Source organism: Scyliorhinus torazame, chromosome 14 (assembly GCF_047496885.1).
Source record: "Scyliorhinus torazame isolate Kashiwa2021f chromosome 14, sScyTor2.1, whole genome shotgun sequence".
NCBI lineage: Eukaryota > Metazoa > Chordata > Chondrichthyes > Carcharhiniformes > Scyliorhinidae > Scyliorhinus > Scyliorhinus torazame.
Genome location: NC_092720.1, coordinates 65009234 through 65032470, shown reverse-complemented (window position 1 = coordinate 65032470; position 23237 = coordinate 65009234). Strand labels below are relative to the sequence as shown.

At 46.4% G+C, this 23237-nt stretch overlaps 2 protein-coding genes across 5 annotated transcripts in view; one reads left to right on the top strand and one right to left on the bottom strand.

Annotated features, from left to right (window-relative positions):
• The window catches only part of plaat1 (phospholipase A and acyltransferase 1), a 63572-nt gene that overhangs the window by 10851 nt on the left and 29484 nt on the right, over nucleotides 1–23237 (top strand). Inside the window, exon 1 of one of the 2 annotated variants that reach the window (XM_072474321.1) lies at nucleotides 9475–9590. The exons of the other annotated variant lie outside the window; for it this stretch is intronic. The gene's annotated coding sequence lies outside the window, so the exon portion shown is untranslated. Of the gene's footprint in view, nucleotides 1–9474; nucleotides 9591–23237 lie in introns of those variants that run through there. 2 annotated transcript variants of the gene reach the window in all.
• polr2h (RNA polymerase II, I and III subunit H) overlaps nucleotides 9119–23237 on the bottom strand; it is a 31179-nt gene continuing 17060 nt past the window's right edge. Inside the window, exons 1-5 of one of the 3 annotated variants that reach the window (XM_072474319.1) lie at nucleotides 20675–20884; nucleotides 16264–16347; nucleotides 15361–15454; nucleotides 13595–13678; nucleotides 9119–9568 (exon numbers count right to left, since the gene is read on the bottom strand). In XM_072474319.1, coding sequence (XP_072330420.1) covers nucleotides 9451–9568; nucleotides 13595–13678; nucleotides 15361–15454; nucleotides 16264–16312 — 345 coding nt within the window. In that variant the 5' untranslated portion in view covers nucleotides 16313–16347; nucleotides 20675–20884 and the 3' untranslated portion in view covers nucleotides 9119–9450. Of the gene's footprint in view, nucleotides 9569–13594; nucleotides 13679–15360; nucleotides 15455–16263; nucleotides 16348–20674; nucleotides 20885–23237 lie in introns of those variants that run through there. The other 2 variants (XM_072474317.1, XM_072474318.1) reach the window with 2 other exon arrangements.

The following is a 23237-nucleotide window of genomic DNA, read 5'->3' as shown; positions in this document are numbered from 1 at the left end:
GGGCCACGTGTCTTTTTGGAACATGGTGGAGGAATTAATTGTGGTGCGGGACCCTCCTGCGTCCCAGAGAAATTCGATGGGCTGTCCCCGTATTTTCGCTGCAACGACTGGTCGGCTGGACCTATCCCAAAGGGTGTCGCAGACCCAAGTGGGGGAGCCCGAACACCGTCAGTCAGTTCCGTTCATGTCTGTCTGGTCTGAACGGGTGCCTACACTATGTATGGGCTTTGTCCTGTTACTATTCAGAGTGCCTGCCTGCTGGGCTCTCTGTGGCTTTCGTGGGGCATTGCATTCTCGTGCAAAGTGACCTAATTGTCCACAGTTGCGACACTCCTGTGGTTTCTGTGGGGGGGGGGGGGGGGGGGTGTTCCTGCCTTTGTTCACCCATGCGGGGCTCTGGTGCGCTTTAACTGCTTGGATATCTGCCTCTGCCTGCTGTTCTTCGGGTTTCCTAATCGCGGGTTTGCTGTGGACAGATTGCTCCCAAGCGTGGGAACAACCTTTTTAAAACCCACTTTTCGTTGTGCGTTTCTTCCGAGGGGTCATAATTAGTACAAGCTGTAGCGCACAAAGACTCCGTGAGACGAATAGAGTGAAGTCGATGAGGCTTTATTCAGCGTGTCTGTTCCCCCGCAGCTCGATAGTAGACTGGCCTGCGGGGGAGGACTCCGGCTTCTTATACTCCGCCTTCAGGACAGAGCTAGAGGTCAACGGCCAACCAGGACCCGGGATCTGTCAGCCAATTACATTAGGGCTTCCAGTCCCACATGACCCCTAATACATACTACCACATTCACCCCTTGTCAAAAATGAACCCGGCGGGGTGATGCTTCGCATGGTGGTAAGGGTTTACAGGGCTGGTCCTGGGAGGAAAACATTCATATGGCAATACAGTATTGGACAATTTTGTCCTGTTTCAACTATTTACAGAAGGTATCGGGAGAAAAGCAAAATGTTCTTGTGAAAAGTCCATATATTGATTTAGATCGACGTCACGAGTCGGTCGGGCGGTTTGGTCGTCCGTGTCGATCGCCTCGGCCCCGGTGGTGGTGGTGGTGCTTGTTCCGGTGTTGTCGTCTCCGGGAGCCTTACGGTTTCAGCTTGGGCTTTATTCCTGGTCGGGCCTGGGAGGAGGACTGATCCTCCTGGGAAGGGGGCGGTCGCGGGGTGCGGCGGTGGCAGGAAGGGGGGGGTTGGGTGAATGGTGTCGGGGGTGTGTGTGTGTTGCCGGCGGGCGCCAGATCTCGCAGGGAGACCGTGTCCTGTCGGCCGTCGGGGTACTCCACGTAAGCGTACTGCGGGTTCGCGTGGAGGAAGTGAACCCTTTCGACCAACGGGTCCGCCTTGTGTGCCCGCACATGCTTTCGGAGCAAGATGGGTCCTGGGGCCGCCAGCCAGGTCGGCAGCGACGTTCCACAGGAGGACTTCCTAGGGAAGACAAGGAGACGCTCATGAGGCGTTTGATTAGTGCTCGTACACAATAGCGACCGGATGGAGTGGAGAGCGTCCGGGAGGACCTCCTGCCACCGTGAAACTGGGAGATCCCTGGACCGTAGGGCCAGTAGGACGGTCTTCCAGACCGTGCCGTTCTCCCTCTCTACTTGCCCGTTCCCCCGGGGGTCGTCCTGCTTGAGGCCATGCCCTTGCTGAGCAGGAACTGGCGCAGCTCGTCACTCATGAAAGAGGACCCCCTGTCGCTGTGGACGTATGCGGGGCAACCGAACAGTGTGAAGATGGTGTTCAGGGCTTTAATGACTGTGGCCGCGGTCATGTCAGAGCAGGGAATGGCGAATGGAAAGCGGGAGTATTCGTCCACCACATTAAGGAAATATGTGTTGCGGTCGGTGGAGGGGAGGGGCCCTTTGAAATCCAGACTAAGGCGTTCAAAGGGGCGGGAAGCCTTAATCAGGCGCGCACCCTCTGGCCTGAAAAAATGCGGTTTGCATTCCGCGCAGATGTGGCTGTACGGACCTCCTCTAAAGAGTATGGGAGGTTGCGGGACTTGATAAAGTGGAAAAACCGAGTGACCCCCGGGTGGCAGAGGTCCTCGTGGAGGGTTTGGAGGCGGTTAATTTGTGCGTTGGCACATGTGCCGCGGGATAGGGCATCGGACGGCTCGTTCAGCTTTCCGGGACGATACAAGATCTCGTAGTTGAAGGTGGAGAGCTCGATCCTCCACCTTAAGATCTTGTCGTTTTTGATTTTGCCCCGCAGTGCATTATCGAACATGAAGGCTACCGACCGTTGGTCGGTGAGGAGAGTGAATCTCCTGCCGGCCAGGTAATGCCTCCAATGTCGCACAGCTTCCACTATGGCTTGGGCTTCCTTTTCCACTGAGGAGTGGCGTATTTCTGAAGCGTGGAGGGTTCGGGAGAAAAAGGCCACGGGTCTGCCCGCTTGGTTAAGGGTGGCCGCTAGAGCTACGTCGGAGGCGTCGCTCTCGACCTGGAAGGGGAGGGACTCGTCGATGGTGCGCATCGTGGCCTTTGCGATATCCGCTTTGATGCGGCTGAAGGCCTGGCAAGCCTCTGTCGACAGAAGGAAGGTCGTGGTCTGTATTAGGGGGCGGGCCTTGTCTGCGTACTGGGGGATCCACTGGGCGTAGTATGAAAAAAACCCCAGGCAGCGTTTCAGGGCTTTTGAGCAGTGCGGGAGGGGAAATTCCATGAGGGCGCGCATACGTTCGGGGTCGGGGCCTATTATCCCATTGCGCACTACGTAGCCCAGAATGGCTAGCCGGTTGGTTCTAAAAACGCACTTGTCCTCGTTATACGTGAGGTTCAAGGCTTTGGCGGTCTGGAGGAATTTTTGGAGGTTGGCGTCGTGGTCCTGCTGGTCGTGGCCGCAGATGGTTACATTGTCGAGATACGGGAACGTGGCCCGCAACCCATGTTGATCAACCATTCGGTCCATCTCCCGTTGGAAGACCGAGACCCCGTTTGTGACGCCAAATGGGACCCTTAGGAAATGGTATAATCGCCCGTCTGCCTCGAAGGCTGTGTACTTGCGGTCACTTGGGCGGATTGGGAGCTGATGGTAGGCGGACTTGAGGTCCACGGTGGAGAAGACTTTATATTGGGCAATCCAATTGACCATGTCGGATATGCGGGGGAGAGGGTACGCGTCTAGTTGCGTGTACCTGTTGATGGTCTGGCTATAATCTATGACCATCCTTTGTTTCTCCCCTGTCTTCACTACTACCACCTGTGCTCTCCGGGGACTATTGCTGGCCTGGATTATGCCTTCCTTTAGTAGCCGCTGGACTTCGGACCGAATGAAGGTCCGGTCCTGGGCGCTGTACCGTCTGCTCCTAGTGGCGACGGGTTTGCAATCTGGGGTGAGGTTCACAAACAAGGACGGGGGTTGCACCTTGAGGGTTGCGAGGCCGCAGATAGTGAGTGGGGGTATTGGGCCACCGAATTTGAACGAAAGGCTCTGTAGATTGCACTGGAAATCTAATCCCAGTAATGTGGGGGCGCAGAGTTGGGGAAGGACGTGTAGTTTGTAGTTTTTGAACTCCCTCCCCTGCACCGTTAGGGTAACTATGCAGAAACCTTGGATCTGTACGGAGTGGGATCCTGCAGCTAGGGAAATCTTTTGTGCGCTGGGATAGGCGGTCAAGGAACAGCGTCTTACCGTGTCGGGGTGGATAAAGCTCTCCGTGCTCCCGGAGTCGACTAGGCATGGTGTCTCGTGCCCGTTTATTAGCACCGTTGTCGTCGTCGTCTGGAGTGTCCGGGGCCGAGCTTGATCGAGCGTAATTGAAGCGAGACGTGGTTGTCGTAGTGGAGCGTCTTCCTCGAACCCTGTGGAGCCGTCGACACTGGGGTCCGTTGTTGTCGTCCAAGATGGCGTCGGGGATGAACAAAATGGCTGCCCCCATACATCGCACATGGCTGGGGGGTCACAAGATGGCGGCGGGGGTGGACAAAGTGGCCGCCCCCACGCGTCGTACAGGTCTGGGGTGGTCCAAGATGGCGGCGCCCTGCCTCCCCTCGTGGTGGCCGGGACCCAAAATGGCGGCGTCTGCGGGTCGCACATGGGGCGCTGGGGGGGTTGGGGAGCGTTAGGACCGCGCGGGGCTCCCTCATCTCTGGGGACAGCGGTGGTCGGGACCCAAATTGGTAGCGCCGGTGGGTCATACGTGGGGACGGGGGGGTGGGTTGGGGAGCGTAAGCGGCGTGCAGGGCTCCCTGTTCTCCCGGGACCGCGGTGGTCGGGACCCAGAGCGGCTGCGCCTGCGGGTCGTACATGGGGCGCTGGGGAGCGTAAGCGGCTTGCAGGGCTCCCTGTTCTCCCGCGACAGCGGCGACCTCGTGGGACCGGCACACAACCGCGAAATGGCCCTTTTTCCCGCAGCTCTTGCAGATTGCTGCGCGGGCCGGGCAGCGCTGCCGGGGGTGTTTCGCTTGGCCGCAGAAATAGCAGCGGGCGCCCCCGGTGCAACTTGGCGTTTGGACTGCGCAAGCCTGTGGGGTGTCCGGGGGGGGGGTTGTCGCGACGGGTGCGTACGGAGCCCAATGGGCTGCCGCGCGGTCGGGGCCGTAGGCGCGGGTATTACGCGCGGCCATGTCTAGAGAGGCTGCTAGGGCCCGTGCCTCTGAGAGTCCTAGCGACTCTTTTTCTAGAAGTCTTTGGCGGATTTGGGAGGAATTAATACCTGCCACAAAAGCATCGCGCATTAACATGTCCGTGTGTTCATTTGCGTTCACCGAAGGGCAGCTGCAGGCTCGTCCCAAAATCAGCAGCGCGGCGTAGAATTCGTCCATCGATTCTCCGGGACTTTGCCGTCTCGTCGCGAGCTGGTAGCGAGCGTAAATTTGGTTAACTGGGCGGACGTAGAGACTTTTCAGTGCTGCGAACGCCGTCTGGAAATCCTCCGCGTCTTCGATGAGGGAGAAAATCTCCGTGCTTAACCGCGAGTGCAGGACCTGTAGTTTTTGGTCTTCTGTGACCCGGCCGGTGGCCGTTCTGAGGTAGGCCTCAAAACAAGTCTGCCAGTGCTTGAAGGCTGCTGCCGCGTTCACTGCGTGGGGGCTGATCCTCAGGCATTCCGTGATGATCCTGAGCTCCATAGTCCTTTTTAGGCACGCTTAATAAATTGTAGCGCACAAAGACTCCGTGAGACGAATAGAGTGAAGTCGATGAGGCTTTATTAAGCGTGTCTGTTCCCCCGCAGCTCGATAGTAGACTGGCCTGCGGGGGAGGACTCCGGCTTCTTATACTCCGCCTTCAGGGCGGAGCTAGAGGTCAACGGCCAACCAGGACCCGGGATCTGTCAGCCAATGACATTAGGGCTTCCAGTCCCACATGACCCCTAATACATACTACCACACAAGCTTTTTGTCCTGCCTCTGTGGATTGGGAGATAAGGGTGCGGGTCCATTTGGCCATGTTGTCTGGGGACAAATGGGCGCAGTCTAAGTTTCCGAAAACTGCTGTGAAATGTATCCACAAGCGTCCAGCAAACGCTGTGGGGTGTTCTGTTTTCTTCTGCCTGCACTTATTCAGGCCTTCTACTGGGTCACCTCTGTTATAACCGATCGCGTCTAGGATCGCCATGTGCATCTCTGCAAGGGTGCCCCCTCCTACATTCTGTGGGTCGGGAAGGGCTGCGACAACAGAAGGGGCTAAGCTTAAAACTGTGAGCTTCACTTGCTCACACTCATCCAGGCCTTACATGGTCGCCTGCTGCTTCACTCTAGCAAAGAAGTGGTGGGGGTCTGAGGTGGGGAGGAACGGTGTGATCTTTTCGCACGCGTCCCGTAATTGGGTCACGGTTAAGGGGGTGGTGTAAAGGAATTCCGCGTCTCCTTCCGCTGTGACTGTGCGGTGGGTAGTTACGGGATTCATGGGTGCCTGATCTCTGCTCTGTGGGGGGTTGGGGTGCTTTTCTCCTTTGGGGCTTTCCTTGCGCACATGTTTCCTGTACATATCTATGCGCGGTTTTGTTTAGTTCTTGCCAATCAGGGCCGTCTTCTTCATCTGATTGGGATCCAAAGGTGCTTTGAAACCCATTTTGCACGGAAAGCAAAGACTGCAGTTCCGCAATCTGCTTCCGGCATTTTGCATGATCCACTGAGCTTTGTCTGTGCTCCGTGGTGGCAGCATGGAGTGCTCTTAACGCTGCTTTTAGATCGCTGCACTGCCTTTGCAATGCCTCTACCTGTTTCTCTGTCTCTTCTCTTACCAGGACTGCACGTTGCGTGTCCGGATAGGCCTTATCGTACTGGATTTGGAAGCTGCTCAGATGCGCTAGACAAGACTGTTGTGCCCTCTTGGCATCTTCCACCTCTCCGTCCTTTGCTGCCAACTTCCTTCTTAATTCTATATTCTCTCTGGATCTCACTAACATCGACCTTGCTCATTCGATGTCTCTCTTCTATCTCTTTGCGGAGCGTCCGAACAACCTCCTCTGTGCCTCGCAATTGTGCCAGACAGGACACCATTGCCATCAGCTTGCGAGCTTTTCCCAAGCTCTTCTTGTGGATCTCTGACAGGTTCTCCCACCAAGTATGTCCTATACTCCCGGGTCCTGTTTCCTCATGATCACAGAATTCACTCCAATGCGGCCATCCTTTCCCTTTGAGATATTTTCTGATCTTTTCTTCCCAAACGGGACGCTGTCCTACTCTGCTGCTGGTCGCTGCGACCACGGATTCTTGAGGGTTCATGAGGCGTTCCATTGCCTTCATTGCCATTTTTCCTATCTGAATGCTGTCTTTTAAAATTTGGAACGAGGGGTACTAAGACGGTGCTGTAATACGGGTACGGCGTTCGCTACTTTCCGGAATACAAACACCTAACAGTTTTTCGCAACAAAATCTATCAGTTTTATCTTATAGCCCTGTTAGTTACGCATGCATTAACACACTTCCGCATTATGAGGATTGATCAGAACTGCTTGAACACTTGTGATTTTTCTGTTCCCAATTGGATTCCAATTCAAATTTTGGGTTCTTCCGGAGTGGTTAGGCCACTTCTAAGTCGGATCCCGTCAGAGTTCGCCAGTAAATGTTGCTAACTTTTGGTTGGCTCTTAAATGTTGCTCGTGGTGTCTTTACTTAATTTGCTCTGTTTCTATAACCTTTGCTCTTAGGTCGCCAGGTTTATGATACCGTCACGAGGTTCAAGTGCTGATCAATAACTCAATACACCAGTTAGTAAGTTTCAAATCAAAACACATTTATTATACACAGTCAATCACTACTCATGCATAAACTCTACATACTAGACTATCTCTATCACTAAAAGGCCTATACTTCGCTTCGGAACTGGCCCACCATGTCAGGGGAACAAATGGCCTTTCGTTCGATTCTGAGTCTGCAGGATTCAAAGCTGGTATAGACTGGTAGCTAGGAGCACCTATCTCGTCGCGTGCGTGACTGGATACTTACTTGGTTGATGCCAGATAGGCAGGTCACTGTCAAGGGTTGTTTCAAGCTGCTGAGTGACCCTGCCAAGAAGGACAAATTGAACTTGGGGACTCTACTTTATAGTCCCCAGGGGCTTCGCGCCGTTCGGGGCGGACCTCGTATCTGGTTCCAAGTGATTGGACTACGTTCTGATCACTTGGATCGATTTCTCCAACACTGGAGCCGTTCCCTGATCGCTGGGCAGTTCCTGAGTGTCCGTTGGCTTTCCTTTGTCTTGGCTCCTGCTGGCGCCGAGGAGTCTGGCTTGGCCTTATTCACCTTAAATGTTTCCAATTGTTCCCGGGGATCACTTATTAATATGCAGATTGTTGCTAGGTTCAGTGCTGTCTGGGTTTCTGCAAGTTCTAATGCACAGGAAACTTTGCACCTGCTTGTTTTTCCTGACTTGACTGAATTTCCCTGCATTCTTTGCGGATCTCCATTTTAAGTCGGGAAGTGGCCAACCCAGGTGGCTACAATTGAAACAATCAAGGACAAAGCAGTCCACTTGATTGGCACCTCATCCACCACCTTAAACATTCATTCCCTCCATTGTATACCATCCAGAAAATGCACTGCAGCAACTCACCAAGAGTCCTTCAACAGCACCTTTCAAACCGTGAGCTCTACCACCTAGGAACAGCACCACCTTCAAACCCACAAAATTCTTGGAACTACATCGCCGTTCCTTCACTGTCACAGGATTAAAATCCTGGAATTTCTTCCTCACAGTACTATGGCGTACTGACACCAGATGGACTGCAGCAGTTCAAGGCAGCTCACCACTGCTTCTCAAGGGCAATTAGGGATAAGCAGCCAATTGCTGGCCTTTCCACTGCAAACAACAGTTAGAGTTTTTTGAAAATGACTTGAGCAGGCATTGAGTCAAGAGGGTTCAGAATTTCACACCGCCAGATGGTATGTCGGTTCCTCAGCTCCATCCCGTCCTGAAGCCATTTTCCCCGGGGTGGGATGGAGGGGCAGCAGAACCACCCACAAGCCTTCAGGTCCCCAGAGATGTTGGGGAACAGTGCATGTATGTGCCTTGAGGAAGCTCCTCAGGGATAGTTGTGGGGGGGGGGGTGAGCATGGTTTTGCACTTTGACAGGTTTGAAGCTCCTCCTGTCTGCATGCAGCTGACGTGTGAAAGGGTTCACCTCCTCCAATAGTGGCTAGAGGACTTTTTCTTTGACTTTAAATTTATAAAAATTGGAGAAGACACTTCCATATTTGAGCAACCTCACTGCAAAGGTATCCTCCTGTTGCTGTTTCGAAGTTGGAGAGCCCGCTACTGGCCCTCCAGCTTTGAGGTGGCCTCACATCCCTATTTCAACAGTGTACCTGCTCTCTGGCCGCTAAATGACCAATTCAGTGAAAATCACAGATTAATTACTGTTTCCCACAAAGCGCGGGCTTCTGACCCCCATTTGAGCTGGACGGAAACAAAATGCAGATTTCTGACCCCTATTTGAGCTGGACAGCATCATCCTGAAGGCCACAGGGAAAATTCTACTCTATATCTCTGCTGCCCTTATGGCCAAATACCACGTTTTTTAGTTTTCTTTTATGCATCTAAGAAATTCTACTTTGTCCATTGTCTCCCAACAGTTGATAAAAGCAACTGATCCCTTTTCTCAGACCAAATTTATTCAAAACTAAAACAGTATATATTGTATATGGCATGCTGACTCATTAAAATAGCCTTTTACTGTTAATCATGTAACACATTTTTATTTAGACACTGGAGAATTCAATTACCGGTAAATCCTTTTTTGTTCACTCGTTATTACAAAAAGTACACTTTTGTTTCACTTAATAGCAACTTAATAAAACTTTCTTTAATTTCACACAGTGAGGCAAATAAGTTTCCTTCAGTGGTTCCTTTCCTATCCCCTTTAAAACAGGGAAACTGGAAATGTAGGGCAACATTTACACATTTGGTGTGATAATGGTTTGTTGACTACAGCAACAAACAAACTTGATTTCATTGATAAGCCAAGAAACCTTTAGATTGCCATTATTTTGTCTATGCATCTTAAAAAGCAAGTTTCTTCATTAGCAGGTACACTCTGGAATCCACCTCAAATCCATGTAAATTATTTGCATCGCCTTGAAGCCTCATTAGGAGACCGCCATATGACACATAGGCTGATCTGAAAGGAGTGAAAATCCACAGTCAGTATTTCTGCAACATTTTCAAGAAAATTTCAATTTAAAACATTAGCTCTACACTATCCCGAAGCATACGAGACGTATTAACATGCTGAGGCACTAGTATCCAGGACAATGCTTCAAATCCGTATGACTCTTGCTCTGAAGTGTCATATTAGACTGGAAACGTTAACTTTGTTTCTCTCTCCACAGATGCGAGCAGACCTGCTGAGTCTTTCCAGCACTTTGTTTTATTTCAGATTCACACCATCCACAGTATTTTACTTTTTTATTATTGCACCAATATCAGGAATAGTTTTAACTTAATTCAGGATATTCTTAACAACCTGTTGATTAGTACTTCATCCACTTTGTGCTTCAGAACAGTAGTGTACTAATGTCTAGTTCTAGAATTTACATTGTACCCTAGTACTTAACCATACTTTTTTGGGGGGGGAAAGAGGAGGGAGGCAGTGGTGTTGCGATAATGTGTAGTCATGTAAAATGGCTGCGTTCCGATTAATCTGGCCAAAACCCAGTTGAAAACGGCTAACCCGAAAGACTGCTGGGAAAAGCAGCCAAGAAAACACAAGCAGGCAGCTGCAGACAGTTTTGTATATTCGGCTCTGGGAAGGTAGCCCAGATCGATACTCAGGGCTATCAACAGCCCATCAACCCAGGTATTCGCAGTTGCATTCAGGACTGTTTGCAGCCAATCTATTCAGACATCCACAGTTAAATCAGCTATCCCCGGGAACAATTGCAACATATTAGCAATTGAATACCGGGCCAGACCTGTCGGCGCCTGCAGTGGCCGAAACAAAGACAGGTGAGCGACCACCCCCCGATCGAGGAATCGCCTCACCATTGGACACATCGACCCCAGAGATTGGGGACAGAATCCAATCACTTGGGACTCAGGGTCAAGGGCCGACCCGGGAGGCGGGAAGCCCCTGGGCCCTATAAAAGTGAGGGTCCAAGTTCAGATCTCTCTCTCTTCTCTTCGCCTGCTCGAGACCTTCGCAAGACCAGCAACTGTAAGTTTGAATCCAGCGATCGCTATCCGGTAGAGACACCTAGCCACCGACCTGTAGCAGCCTTTTGAATCCCGCGGGCCAGATCTGATTGGACAAGCCATTCGTTTCCCTGACCTGGTGGGCTCTTCCTAAGTTAAGTATTGGCCAGTAGTGATAGGTTTATTATATAGAAAGTAGTATTAGGGTATTAATATTGCTTGTTGTATATAATAAATGATCGTTGTTTTAATCCTTACTAAGGTGTGCTGTATTATTAATCATAACCTGAACTTGAACCACGTGGCGGTATCATAAAGATACCTGGCGACTCATGAGCAAAGGTGACGTAATCAGAGCAAATAGACTAAGGTTAAAAAGAGACTAAGGTTAAAAAGAGCAACGAATGTCACTGGAAAAACTATTCAGCGGCCCAGGCTAATGCTCTGGGGACACTGTTTCAAATCCCATCAGGCAACTGGTGGATTTTAAATTAAATTAATAACATTTGGAATTAAAAGTTAGTCTAACAGTGACCACAAAACTAGTGTCAATTGTTAAAAAAAACATCTGATTAATTAATTTAAAGGTAAGGAAATCAACCACCCTTATCTGGTCTGGCCTCAATGGTGACCTCACACCAGCAGCAATGTGACTGACTCTGAAATACCTTCTGGCCTAACTATCCACTCAGTTGTATCAAATTGTTACAAAGTCTAAAAGGGATGAAACCAGACAGACAACCGAGCATTGATCTGTGCACCAGAAACAAAGGCACACCCAGTCCTACAAAGTTCTCTGGACTAACATCTGGGACTTGTGCCAACATTGAGAGCTGTCCCACAGACAAGTCAAGCAACTGCCTGACACAGTCATACCTTCAGAATCATACTTTATGGGCAATGACCAAAACATCACCGTCACCCATCCCTTGGTATGTCTTGGGTCTTTGTCAGGTGATGAAGGACCCAACAGAAAGAAAAACATACTTGACCTGGTCCTCACCAATCTATCTGTCACAGTGGAATCTGTCTATGACAGTACTGGCAAGCATAACCACTTTATAGTCCTGAAGGAAATGAAGTCCCACCTTCACATAGAATTCGCCCCATTGTGTTGTGTGGCACAACCGCCATGCCAAATGGAATAGATTTCAAACAAACCAAACTCGAAACTTGGCATCCATGAAGTGCTGTGGGTCACCAGCAGCAGAAGAATTGTATACAAACATAATTTGTAACCTTAGGACCCTGCATATCCCCCACTCTTCCATTACCACTGGTAATGGTCACTGTCTGTGCGGAGTCTGCACGTTCTCCGTGTGTCTGCGTGGGTTTCCTCTGGGTGCTCTGGTTTCCTCCCACAAGTCCTGAAACACATGCTGTTAGGTAGGTTGGACATTCTGAATTCTCCCTCAGTGTACCCGAACAGGCGCCGGAATGTGGCAACTAGGGACTTTTCACAGTAACTTCATTGCAGTGTTAATGTAAACCTACTTGTGACAATAAAGATTATTATGCCATCAAGAGGGGGATCAACTCTGCTTCAATGAAGAGTGCAGGAGGGCGTGGCAGGAACAACACCAGGGATGAGTATCAACCTGGTGAAGCTGCAACACAAGACTACATGCATGCCAAACAGTGGAAGCAGTTTGCGATAGACAGAGCTAAATGGTCTCACAACCAACGGATCAGATCTAAGCTCTGCAGTCTTGCCATATCCAGTTGTGAATGGACAATTAAATAACTAACTAAGGCGCCATAAATATCTCCAGCATCAATGATGGGAGATCCCAGTGCTCAAGACAAGGCTGAAGCATTTGCAGCCAGCTGGCCTCCTCCTGAAGTCCCTAGCACCACTGGTGCCAGTCTTTAGCCAATTTGATTCACTCCCCAGATATCAAGAAACAGCTGAAGGCACTGGATGCCGCAAAGGCTATGCACCCAGACAACTTTTCAGCAATAGTCCTGGAGACTCTCCACCAGTTGAAGTCAGACAGAGCATAAAAGAAGATTCTAATGATTGTTAGAGGTCAATCATCTCAGTCCTGGGACATCATTGCACGAGTTCCTCAGGCTATTGCGTGACAATATTCAGCCTTGGACTGATAAGTGGCAAGTAACATTTGCACAACACAAGTGTCAGACAATGACAATCTCCAACAAGAGAGAATCTAACCATCTCCCCATGACATTCAATGGCATTTCCAACACAGAATCCTCCACCATCAACATTCTTGGGAGGCTTGGGGGGGGGGTTTAAACACTGACCAGAAACTGAATTGGACCAGCCATCTATCAATTATGGCTACAACGAGGTCAGAGGCTGGAATTCTGCAGAACACGATACCTCCCGACTCCCCAATGCCTTTTCACCATCTACAAGTATAGAGTGGAATACTCTCCACTTGCCTGGATGGATACAGCTCCAACAAAAAGCTCAACACCATACTAGAAAACGCTACTCGCTTGATTAGCACCCCATCCATAAACATTCACTCCCTCAACTACCGATGCATAATGAGAGTGGTGTGTACCATCTACAAGATGTACTCCAGCAACTCACTAAGGCCAAATCCAGCACCTCTATCACTTAGAAAGTCAAGGGCAGCAGATGCATGGGAACATGACTGCCTGCAAGAACTTCTCCAAGTCACATACCATTCTGACTTGGAACTATGTCACCATTCCTTTGCTGTGGCTGGGTCAAAATCCTTTCCAACTGCACTGTGGGTGTTCCTACAACACAAGGACTGCAGAAGTTCAAGAAGGCAGCTCACCACCTTCTCAAGGGCAAATAACAATGGGCAATAAATGTTGGGCTAGCCAGCAACGCCCACCTCCCATGAACAAATTTTTTTTACATTTGGGTGCTCAATACATCCAAAGATTTCACCAAATTATCTCCATGAACATTTGCAGCATTTATTTTTAAGTAATACAACTCATCATTTAAATAAATGTACAGCCAATTTCTGTTAACCTCAACAAATGCAGTAGACGATATTATACTCACAATCTAGTGGCTGCTTCAGTCGAGCTCTCATCACCTTCTATTCTATAAACTTTTCCATACATAACATACTCAAATTGGTCAGCCCTGTTACAAAACAGAAAAGAAAATAGCATTTAGTAACGTGAGAAAATAAATTCAGAGAAACTGAAAACTTACATTTTTGGACCCAGGTGATTCTAGGCTAAATACTGCAGAGAACAGTATTTACTATTACCAGCCTGCTTCAATTTGATGCACTCAACAATAATTAGTCCATCACTACAGAAAGCAAGTGTTCCAATTATTTTTATACAGCGATATCTGAACTGTTTAAATTAATTTCACAGAAGACATTGTGCAACCAAATCAAAAGTACTTTGATATTGTCATCTGAACTATTCTGACCAAGGCCCATTTTGTTACAAACGGTGTCTTGGAAATAGCCTTGATTACAGAAATGAAAATCAGCCAGAGATCATGCTCTTGATGAAAACTCAGCAATAGTGTTTGAAATAGAAGCATATGAAATTACACGTGTATATGAGAGAATAATAGGCTTCTCAATCTTTGTAATCAAATCATGTGTCACAATTTACCATCATTGCTCACATGTGAATAATGAACTGCAATTGCGGTTGTTGGGTTCGGCGGTGTGTGTTTGTAATGTATGTCTCTGTTAATAATAGCTGATGTATATAAATATAATGTTCCAGTTCCATCCTTCAATGCCTCGCTATACGGAATGGAATATCCAGAATTCTAATTCTTTAATTAGTTAAAATGTTTTCAAAATCTACACTTTTCTGGAGCAAAAGGACCCAGTTCTCTAAGGCTTTCATGGTAACTAAAGACCTTTAAACAAGTGGTTTTCTTCCAAATCCATTCTGGGTCCTTCACATCACACAGCATTTGAGGAAACGAAAGCCAATCAAAGTGTTCTAGGCCTAACAACGGTCTTTATACAAGATCAGTACAGTGTGCCTATTTTTTAACGGACTGCTGTCTTAGCAAAATAATTTGAGGTTATTGGCTCGAATAGCACTACATATCCATGTCAGAAGGGAGTGTAACTTCAAAGGGAGTTTGTAAGCGGTGATGTTCTTACAACATTGTCCGTCTCCATGGTAGATGGTACTGCAAAAGTTACCTCAGTAAGTTTCTGAAGTTGTGTAAATTGTGCCTACTGCAACAACAGGGGTTAGTAAAAAGGTAAAGTTGCCTAGTCCAAGATGACTATCGGCTGCTTTCCCCTTTGAGGGGGAAAGTTGACTGGTGTTGATTTAACCTGAGGATCACTACACCTTAAGGCGAGGGGCAAGGTTGATAAGGCAGGCCTTCATGAGTAACCTCTGGAGCAGTGGATATTGTGTCCAGTGGCAATGATCAAGTGAATTGCTGTCCTGGATGGTTGAACATTTAAAAAAATATATAATGTGACATTCTGGCTGTGCCCATTCAGGTGAATGATTTTCTTTTTTACATTTAGAGTACCCAATTCATTTTTTTCCAATTAAGGGGCAATTTATCGCGGCCAATCCACCTAGCCTGCACATTTTGGGTTGTGGGGGCGCAAACATGGGGAGAATGTGCAATCTCCACACGGACAGTGACCCAGAGCCGGGATTGAACCTGGTACCTCGGCGCTGTGAGGTAGACAGTTCTAACCACTGCACCACAACTGTGCCACCGTGCTGCCCTTCATTCAGGTGAATCATAAGTATTCCAACCCTTGACTTGTTAGCGCTGGAGCAGCCTCCTTCTGTAAGATTTGATGATTGTTTAACTACCTTGATGGCCGGTCATCTGTGGGGTTGTATTCTCCGTCATCCGGCGTTCCATCTTCATATAAAGTACTCGCTATTACAAGACGAAACTTGTCACCTGAAGAAAGCCAGTAAGAAAAATAAACTTTCAATATGATGGGGTAAAAAATATTGGGTGTCACAACTCCTTCCCTGGCCGAGTCTATACCCCCATCCAAAACTTGAGTGAACTCAAAATACATTTTTGTTGTGTTGTGTCTACAATTATTTTATCTCCTTTTGAGAGTGTTGTAATTGAATCAATAAATTGACTGATACTGTTCACTTCAAACTAACTCCAAATCTATACAGCATTGTATGTAAATCAAAAGAGCACAAACTGTCACATTACATCTGAAGGATAGTATAAATTATATTTAAAGAAATCGTCATGGCCAAACAAAACATCTCTACAGGTCCTTCTGTTATTACACTGGAGACTTTTGACTCCTGATAAACAAATCTTTTCAATTAAGCATTTCAACAAGTTCAACATAATGAAAATGGGATTTCATACTATAAACCTCCATTACATTATGATCAAATCAAATTATTCCACTGAACTGAATTAATATTTCTGGGCTTTAGCAAATTGAACATCAATTCTGTGTTTTGTATTGAATGGATGAACATCAATGTAGTCTCAAATAATTTTGGCTTCACTATTAACTATAATTGCTAATGAAGCTATATTTCAAATCTTTATTAACATTAAAAATTTCAATGGCAGCAAGAGCCTGGTGAACATGTGCAAGTGTGCACTCAATAATATAGCTGTCAAACTGAAAGGCTTTTCAACTATTCCATTTTAGTGTTGATTCAGCTTATCTGTAACTGAACTTGGAGGTTTAGAAGACAGTAATTACAGAAATATATTTAAATTCTTACCAAGTTCAACAGGGTAAATCTGAATGTTCACATCAAGTATCAGGTCCATTTTAAAGGATTCACTCTCACAGTGTAGACGTGAAACTGTAAAGACAACATAAAAATCCTGTCATCTTCCCAAATGTGCCTAAATATTAAAGAAGCAGCACATTGGCACAGTGGTTAGCAGTGCTGCCTCACAGCACCAGGGACCGGGTTCAATTCAACCTTGGGTGACCAGTGCGGAATTTGCGCATTCTCCCCATGTCTGCTTCGGGTTCCTCTGGCTGCTCGGTTTTCCTCCGACAGTCCAAAGATGTGCAGGTTAAGTGGGGACAGGGCGGGTGAGTGGGCCCAGATACGGTGCTCTTTCAGAGGGTCGGTGCATATTTTGATGGGCCGAATGGCCCCTTCTGCACTGTAGGATTTCTATATTGTTTTCATTAGTCACTTCAGAATTGCCATTGAACACTAACAGACAGGTATCTATTGCATAATCAAATATTAGTAAATTGTTACAATTTGCAGATGGGTTTGCCAGTGCTGTTGGGAGGAATTTAAACTAGTTCGGCAGTGGAGGGGAAACAGTGTGTTAATGCAATAGGGACACAGCAGGTTGAGTTTCAAGGGACTAAGGCAAGGTTGATGGCCTCTACTTCAATCCCAGGAGTATAATAGGAAAAACAGATGAGTTAAGAGCATGTATCGACACAGAGTTCTGATGTTGTTACCATCACAGATTCATAGTTGAGGGAGGGCCAGGACTGGCAGCTCAACATTCCGGGTTATAGGATCTTCAGGCAGGACAGCGGAGAGTGTATAAGAGGTAGTGTTGCCTTATTAATTCAGGATGTTGTTACTGCAGTAAGGTGAGAGAATATCTTGGAAGGGTCTTTAACGAACCTTTGTGGGTAGTTTAGGAATAAAAAGGGGGCAGTCACGCTGCTGGGAGTGTATTATAGACCACCAAATAATCAGCGGGCAACAGAGGAGCACATATGTAGACAATTCACTGAGGTATATAAAAACAATAAGAGAGTAATTATATTAGAGGATTTCAATTGGCCCAATATTAATTGAGATAATCATATTGTAAAGGGTTTAGAGGGAGCAGATTTCTTGAAATGTATTCAAGAGCTTTTTATATCAGCATGTCACCATACTCCTTAATATTTTTAGCAATCTTCCATGTGGTATTTTCTGAGATATTTTCAAATATAAAATATCAAATACAAGTCTTGTATTTGTATTTATTTATTTAATTACTCCCAATTATCATGTCCTTTGCTTTTCGAATAACTCTGAGGTATAATTACAGAGAATCAACTGCACAGTAACTAGTCATTTGGTCTCACTGGTCCATGTTGCTGTTCTCTCCCATACGGGCCTCCTCTCTAATTGTAATAATATTTAAGGATTTTAAAATATTGATGGAAATATACTGTTGCCTACTGCTGCTGTTAATTTTTTTATTGAATTAATTTAGTTTGCTTTGGACTGTTGTGCTTTGTGCAGTGGAGCAATAGCCAGTTTTTAATGAGGAAAAATATACTATAGTGCAAAGAAGTTTTAACCGATAATAAATGTACTATCTAATAAAATTTCACTCCTATGAATGTTTCACGGGGCTGAATCACTGGCTTGTAAAGCAGACCAAGGCAGGCCAGCAGCATGGTTCAATTCCCGTACCAGCCTCCCCGAACAGGCGCCGGAATGTGGTGACTAGGGGCTTTTCACAGTAACTTCATTTGAAGCCTACTTGTGCCAATAAGCGATTTTAATTTCATTTCATCATTCATTCCAAACATATGAACACATAAAGCAGGAGCAGGCCATTTAGCCCCTATGAACATACTCTGCCATTTAATAAGATCATGGCTGATCTGATTGTGGCTTCAAATCCACATTCCCACCTATCCCCGATGCCCTTTAACTCCCTTGTCAATTAAGAATTTATCCACCTCTGCCTGAAAAATATTCAGTGACCATGCCTCCACTGCTGTCTGGGGAAGAGAGATCAAAAGACTCTCAAACCTCGGGTGAGAGAGAAAAAAAAATCTCTTCATCCCTATCTTGAATTGGCAGCCGCTTATTTTTAAACTGTGTCCCCTAGTTCTATTCTCTTCCCACTAGGAGAAATATCCTTTAAGTATTATCCTGTCAAATCCCCTCAGGATATTGTATGTTTCAATAAGACCTTGTCTCATTCTTCTGAACTCCAATGGATACAGGCCCAGCCAACCTTTTTACATAAGGTAACCCTCCCCATCCCAGGAATATATCAAATTAACCTTCTTTGAATTATCTCAAATGCATTTATATCCTTTTTTAAATGAGGGGACCAAAACTACACAGTACTGCAGATGTGGTCTCATCAGTATCCTATACATTCATAGAATCATACAGTACAGAAGAGGTTCTTCGGCCCATCAAGCATTCAGCAACAAAGAAAACGAATCTACCGTAATCCCACTTCCCAGCACTTAATCCAAAGCCTTGAATGTTACGACATTTCAAGTGCTCATTCAAGTAATGATTAAAGATTGTAAGGGTTCCTGCCTCAACTATCCTCCGAGGCAGTGCATTCCAGATTCCCACCACCTTCTGGGTGAAAATTTATTTCCTCAAATCCCCGCTAAATCTCCTTCCTGCCTTTCACCCTAAAATTATGTCCCCTTGTTATTGACCCTTCAACTAAGGGTCTAGCTACCCTGTCCATGCCCCTCATGATCTTATACACCTCAATCCGGTCCCCTCTCAACCTTCCCTGCTCCAAAGACAACAACCCGAGCTTACCCAGTCTATCTTCATAGCTAAAATGATCCAGCCCAGGCAACATCCTGGTGAGTATTCTCTGCACTCTCTCTGGTGCAGTCACATCCTTCCTACAGTATGGTGACCAGACCTGAACACAGTACTCCAGCTATGTCCTAACCAACGTCCTGTACAGCTCCAACATAACCTCTCTGCTCTGATAATCTATGCCATGACTGAAAAAGGCAAGTGACATGTGTGCCTTCTTAACTACCCTATTAACGTGTCCTGCCACCTTCAGAGATCTGTGGACAAGAAACCAAAGATCCCTTAGTTCCTCTGAGCTTCCTAGCATCCTGCCAGTCATTGAATACTCCCTTGTCATGTTACTCCTTCCAAAGTGCACCACCTCACTTTTCAGGGTTAAATTCCATCTGATGCTGATCTGCCCAATCCACTTATATTCTCCTGTAACCCAAGACCTTTTTCACTGTCAACCACCCGGCCAATCATTGTGTCATTCGCAAACTTACTTATCGCTCCCCACCCCCCACCCTTTTTCTTATATCTCTTGTGTATATATATATATATATACATACATATCACAAAACTGATCCCCGTGTTACGCCACTGGCCTATCAACCTCCAGTCACACAAACAGCCTTCTACCATCACCCTCTGTCTCCTATCAGCTAAGCCAATATTGGATCCATTTCCCTCGATCACATGTGCTTTTACCTCCTTTATCAGTCTCCCCTGTGGAATCTTGTCAAAGGCTTTGCTGAAATCCATATAAATTACATCAACTTCACTACCCTCATCTACACACCTGGTCACCTCAGAATATTCAATTAGCTTTGTTATGCATGACCTCCCTCTGACAAAGCTATGCTGACTGTCCCTCATCAAACTTGCCTCTCCAAGTGGAGATTGAATCCACTTGGAGAAGAGTCACTGTCTGTGCGGAGTCTACACGTTCCCCCGTGTGTGCATGGGTTTCCTCCCAGTCCAAAGATGTGCAAGTTAGGTGGATTGGCTATGCTAAATTGCCCTTAGTGTCCAAAATTGCCTTTAGTGTTGGGTGGAGTTACTGGGTTATGGGGATAGGGTGGAGGCGCGGGCTTGGGTAGCGTGCTCTTTCCAAGAGCTGGTGCAGACTCGATGGGCCGAATGGCCTCCTTCGGCATTGTAAATTCTATGATTCTATGAGTGTAGTACTACTCAGTAGAGAAGATGCGTGGAGAGATCAGTTCAGTCCATAAGCGGGTCATTCAGGAGTCTGGTAACAGCGGGGAAGAAGCTGTTTTTGAATCTGTTAGTGTGTTCTCAGACTTTTGTAGGGGGCGGGTGAATGTAGAAAATGTGAATGAAGGAATGCGGGAACAGGTTGTATAAATGTGATCGGAATTATTTTCTGGTGTGAAAGATGAATATTTGGTCAAAGCTGGGACTTTTACACCCTTCCATAAGTCGAGGAAAACACACGTGCAATATTACAGGAGCTGGCTATGGAAGAAAATTGTTGGACTCGATACTGAACATTGAAAGAAGCACTGGAAGAGTGTCAGCGTTGCTGGTGACAAGTTGTTCGTTTTCCTGTATTGGAGCTGAGCTGCCCGAGTCCCATTCATTAAAAGACCCCATGGAGCAGGGGGAGCTCAGGCGGTGTGTCGCTCACCTCCTTTCCTTACCTCGATCAAACTTTACGCCTTCCGGGTCAATATCTTTCACATCAAAGATATCCTCAAATAAAATCCCCGCCATCCTGGTACAATAATTTTTAACTTCGAGCAGACATGAACAAGAGAAATTCCAACCGCTAACGAGCAGGCCTCTGTTCGTGTCCGGGGAGTTCTTCAAGGTATGCCGGGATACTGGCAGACCAGGCCCGTCTCCCAGCAGACTGGCAGCAGTGCAGTGTGAGCATATGACCGCAACTCCGCCATCTTTAATCAAGGCGCTGCTCTGGCTCTGTAAATACTTTCTGAAAAGATTTTTTTTTTCGGTCTCCATATTTTTCAATGTCTCTTAAAGCTGTATCGACAAAACAAATTACAGCACAAACATAATTTCTGTAGGTGCTGGAAATCTGAACTAAAACCTATGCTGGAAATACTCGCCATGTCTGCAGAGAGAGAGAGAGAGAGAGGCAGTCAATTTTCCTGCGGGTTTTCTTCATCCAACATTGGGACCAAATGGATGTCCGGAGCCCGCACTTGCCGGGAGCCAGCCTCCTCGTCCATACGCTCCCTCCAGCAGCACCGTGAGATGCACTGCAGCACTTCGCTAAATCTCTTTCAGCAGCAACTTCCAAATAAATCCACAACCTTAACCAACTAGAAGGAGAAGGGCAGCGGGCGAGTTACCACCGATTGCAAGTCAATCAACAAAAGCAATAAAATTTTGATTTCCTTGGCCAAAGTATTAGCGGATAGGTTCAAAGAAGTAATGATCAACCTTTACTTTGGTTTGGTCAGACTTTACCATGAATACTCTTTCCAGTTATGTTCATCAAGAAATAAATTGAAGTAGTGGAATCAATTCAGAGAAGTGTTACCATGCGATATCCCAGTGGCAGGTTCTAAGTTGAAGAAATCAAGTATATGAGGATTTAAACAAGTCTGGTAGATCTGCCGAGCTTTGGCTAGAGGAGGAATCTCCCGGGTAATCCTTAACATGAAAGTTCGTTTGTGAATTAGAAGTTACCGAGTTGGGAGAAAGGAAAGGAAACAGGCTATTTGGAGTGGAGAATAGCTCCGAACTAATTCTGGAGAGTAAAATGTTTACTTAAAGTGGGGGATTTCTGGCTTTAAAAAAAACCTAAATGATAGAAACTTCATTTAGTTTAGACTATAACTTGCTTATTGAACTGTTCTTAAGCAAATTAAAAAAAAAAACCTTGTCTATGACAGAAGTCTTTCAACTTGAAATCTTGTCCTGTGATCCATCCAGTCATTCACTGGAAATTCAAATATCTTTTTACAAGTTATCAGTCTTAATAGGGATGAAAACAGACCAGGTATATGAGGATGATAACAGAGACCGGCTAGAGGGAGGGATATCCAGGGTAAGACTCTTCACACCAAGAGAGATTAATATTTGGAATAACCCACCAGATGAATAATGGAGGTGCATGACGATCTCAAAGTAATTGCATCATAGAAATTACGAATGAAAAGGTCATTTAACCCCTCATTTTATCCATAATGGTCCTCTGTTGCAGTATCAGCTTTCAAATGATCCGAGAGTGTTCATCTTCCCTGCTCTACCCATACCATTCTATGTATTGACCCATTTTTTATTTGTAGAAATTCCTGTTCGATGCCAGGTATTTTCTTTCAAAGTTTAAAAGCTCACAGTTCCCCTGACTGGGATTTTCCAGCCCTGTCGTGGTGGGACCTGCCATGGGAGATTCAACAGCCCAGACAAAAGTCCACAGACATTTGTCAGGATCAGACAATCTGGAAAATCCCACCCATGCCTTTTCTTACAACTCATTTAGGTGAAAATCATAAAGGTGAGTAGTAAATTGTACAGAATATATTTTTCAAAACTCACTTTCCTTTATCCATAACCCCATTGGATTTCTTCAATTTACTTAGTGTAATAAGTCCACAGGGGCAGATGTCTCTTCACCAGAATCCATTTTATTAACAAAACCAACAGCAGGACAACCATGTGCATTCAGCTTGCTGTCTACACTGGGAGTGCAGAGGATCTGACACTCTGTTATATACAATTGGCCAATCTCAAAGGCCTGGTCTAAGTCATTACACCTAGTTAAAAAATAGCACTCACATTAATAATCAATTTGTCAGGGAATGACCAGGAAGCCAATCTGCTCTTTTGCCTCAAATCTGGCAGGCAGTGAGGCCTATCATTGCCCCAACTATCATTTCCCTCCCCTGGTTCTGCCCCAAAAGCTGCTAATTTCCCAACCAACACGTGTACATGGGAATGGAGCAGGGCCCTTCCAGAACTACGAAGTGGATAATTCCTGGTCGGAATGTTTAAAACTGGATTACATACTGCATATGACAAAGGTGAAGGAGGACATTTTTAAAAGGAGAAGAAGGTTGCAATTGCAGGATAATTTTAAGTATCCTTGTAAAGAGATAAGGTAATTGGTGAGTTGCTTTGAGAACACACTGAACCATACAATTGAATCGACAGCCAGATTGAAAATTCTGATTAACTATAATAAATTATACCACAGTGGCGATTAGAGACAATTCTACAGT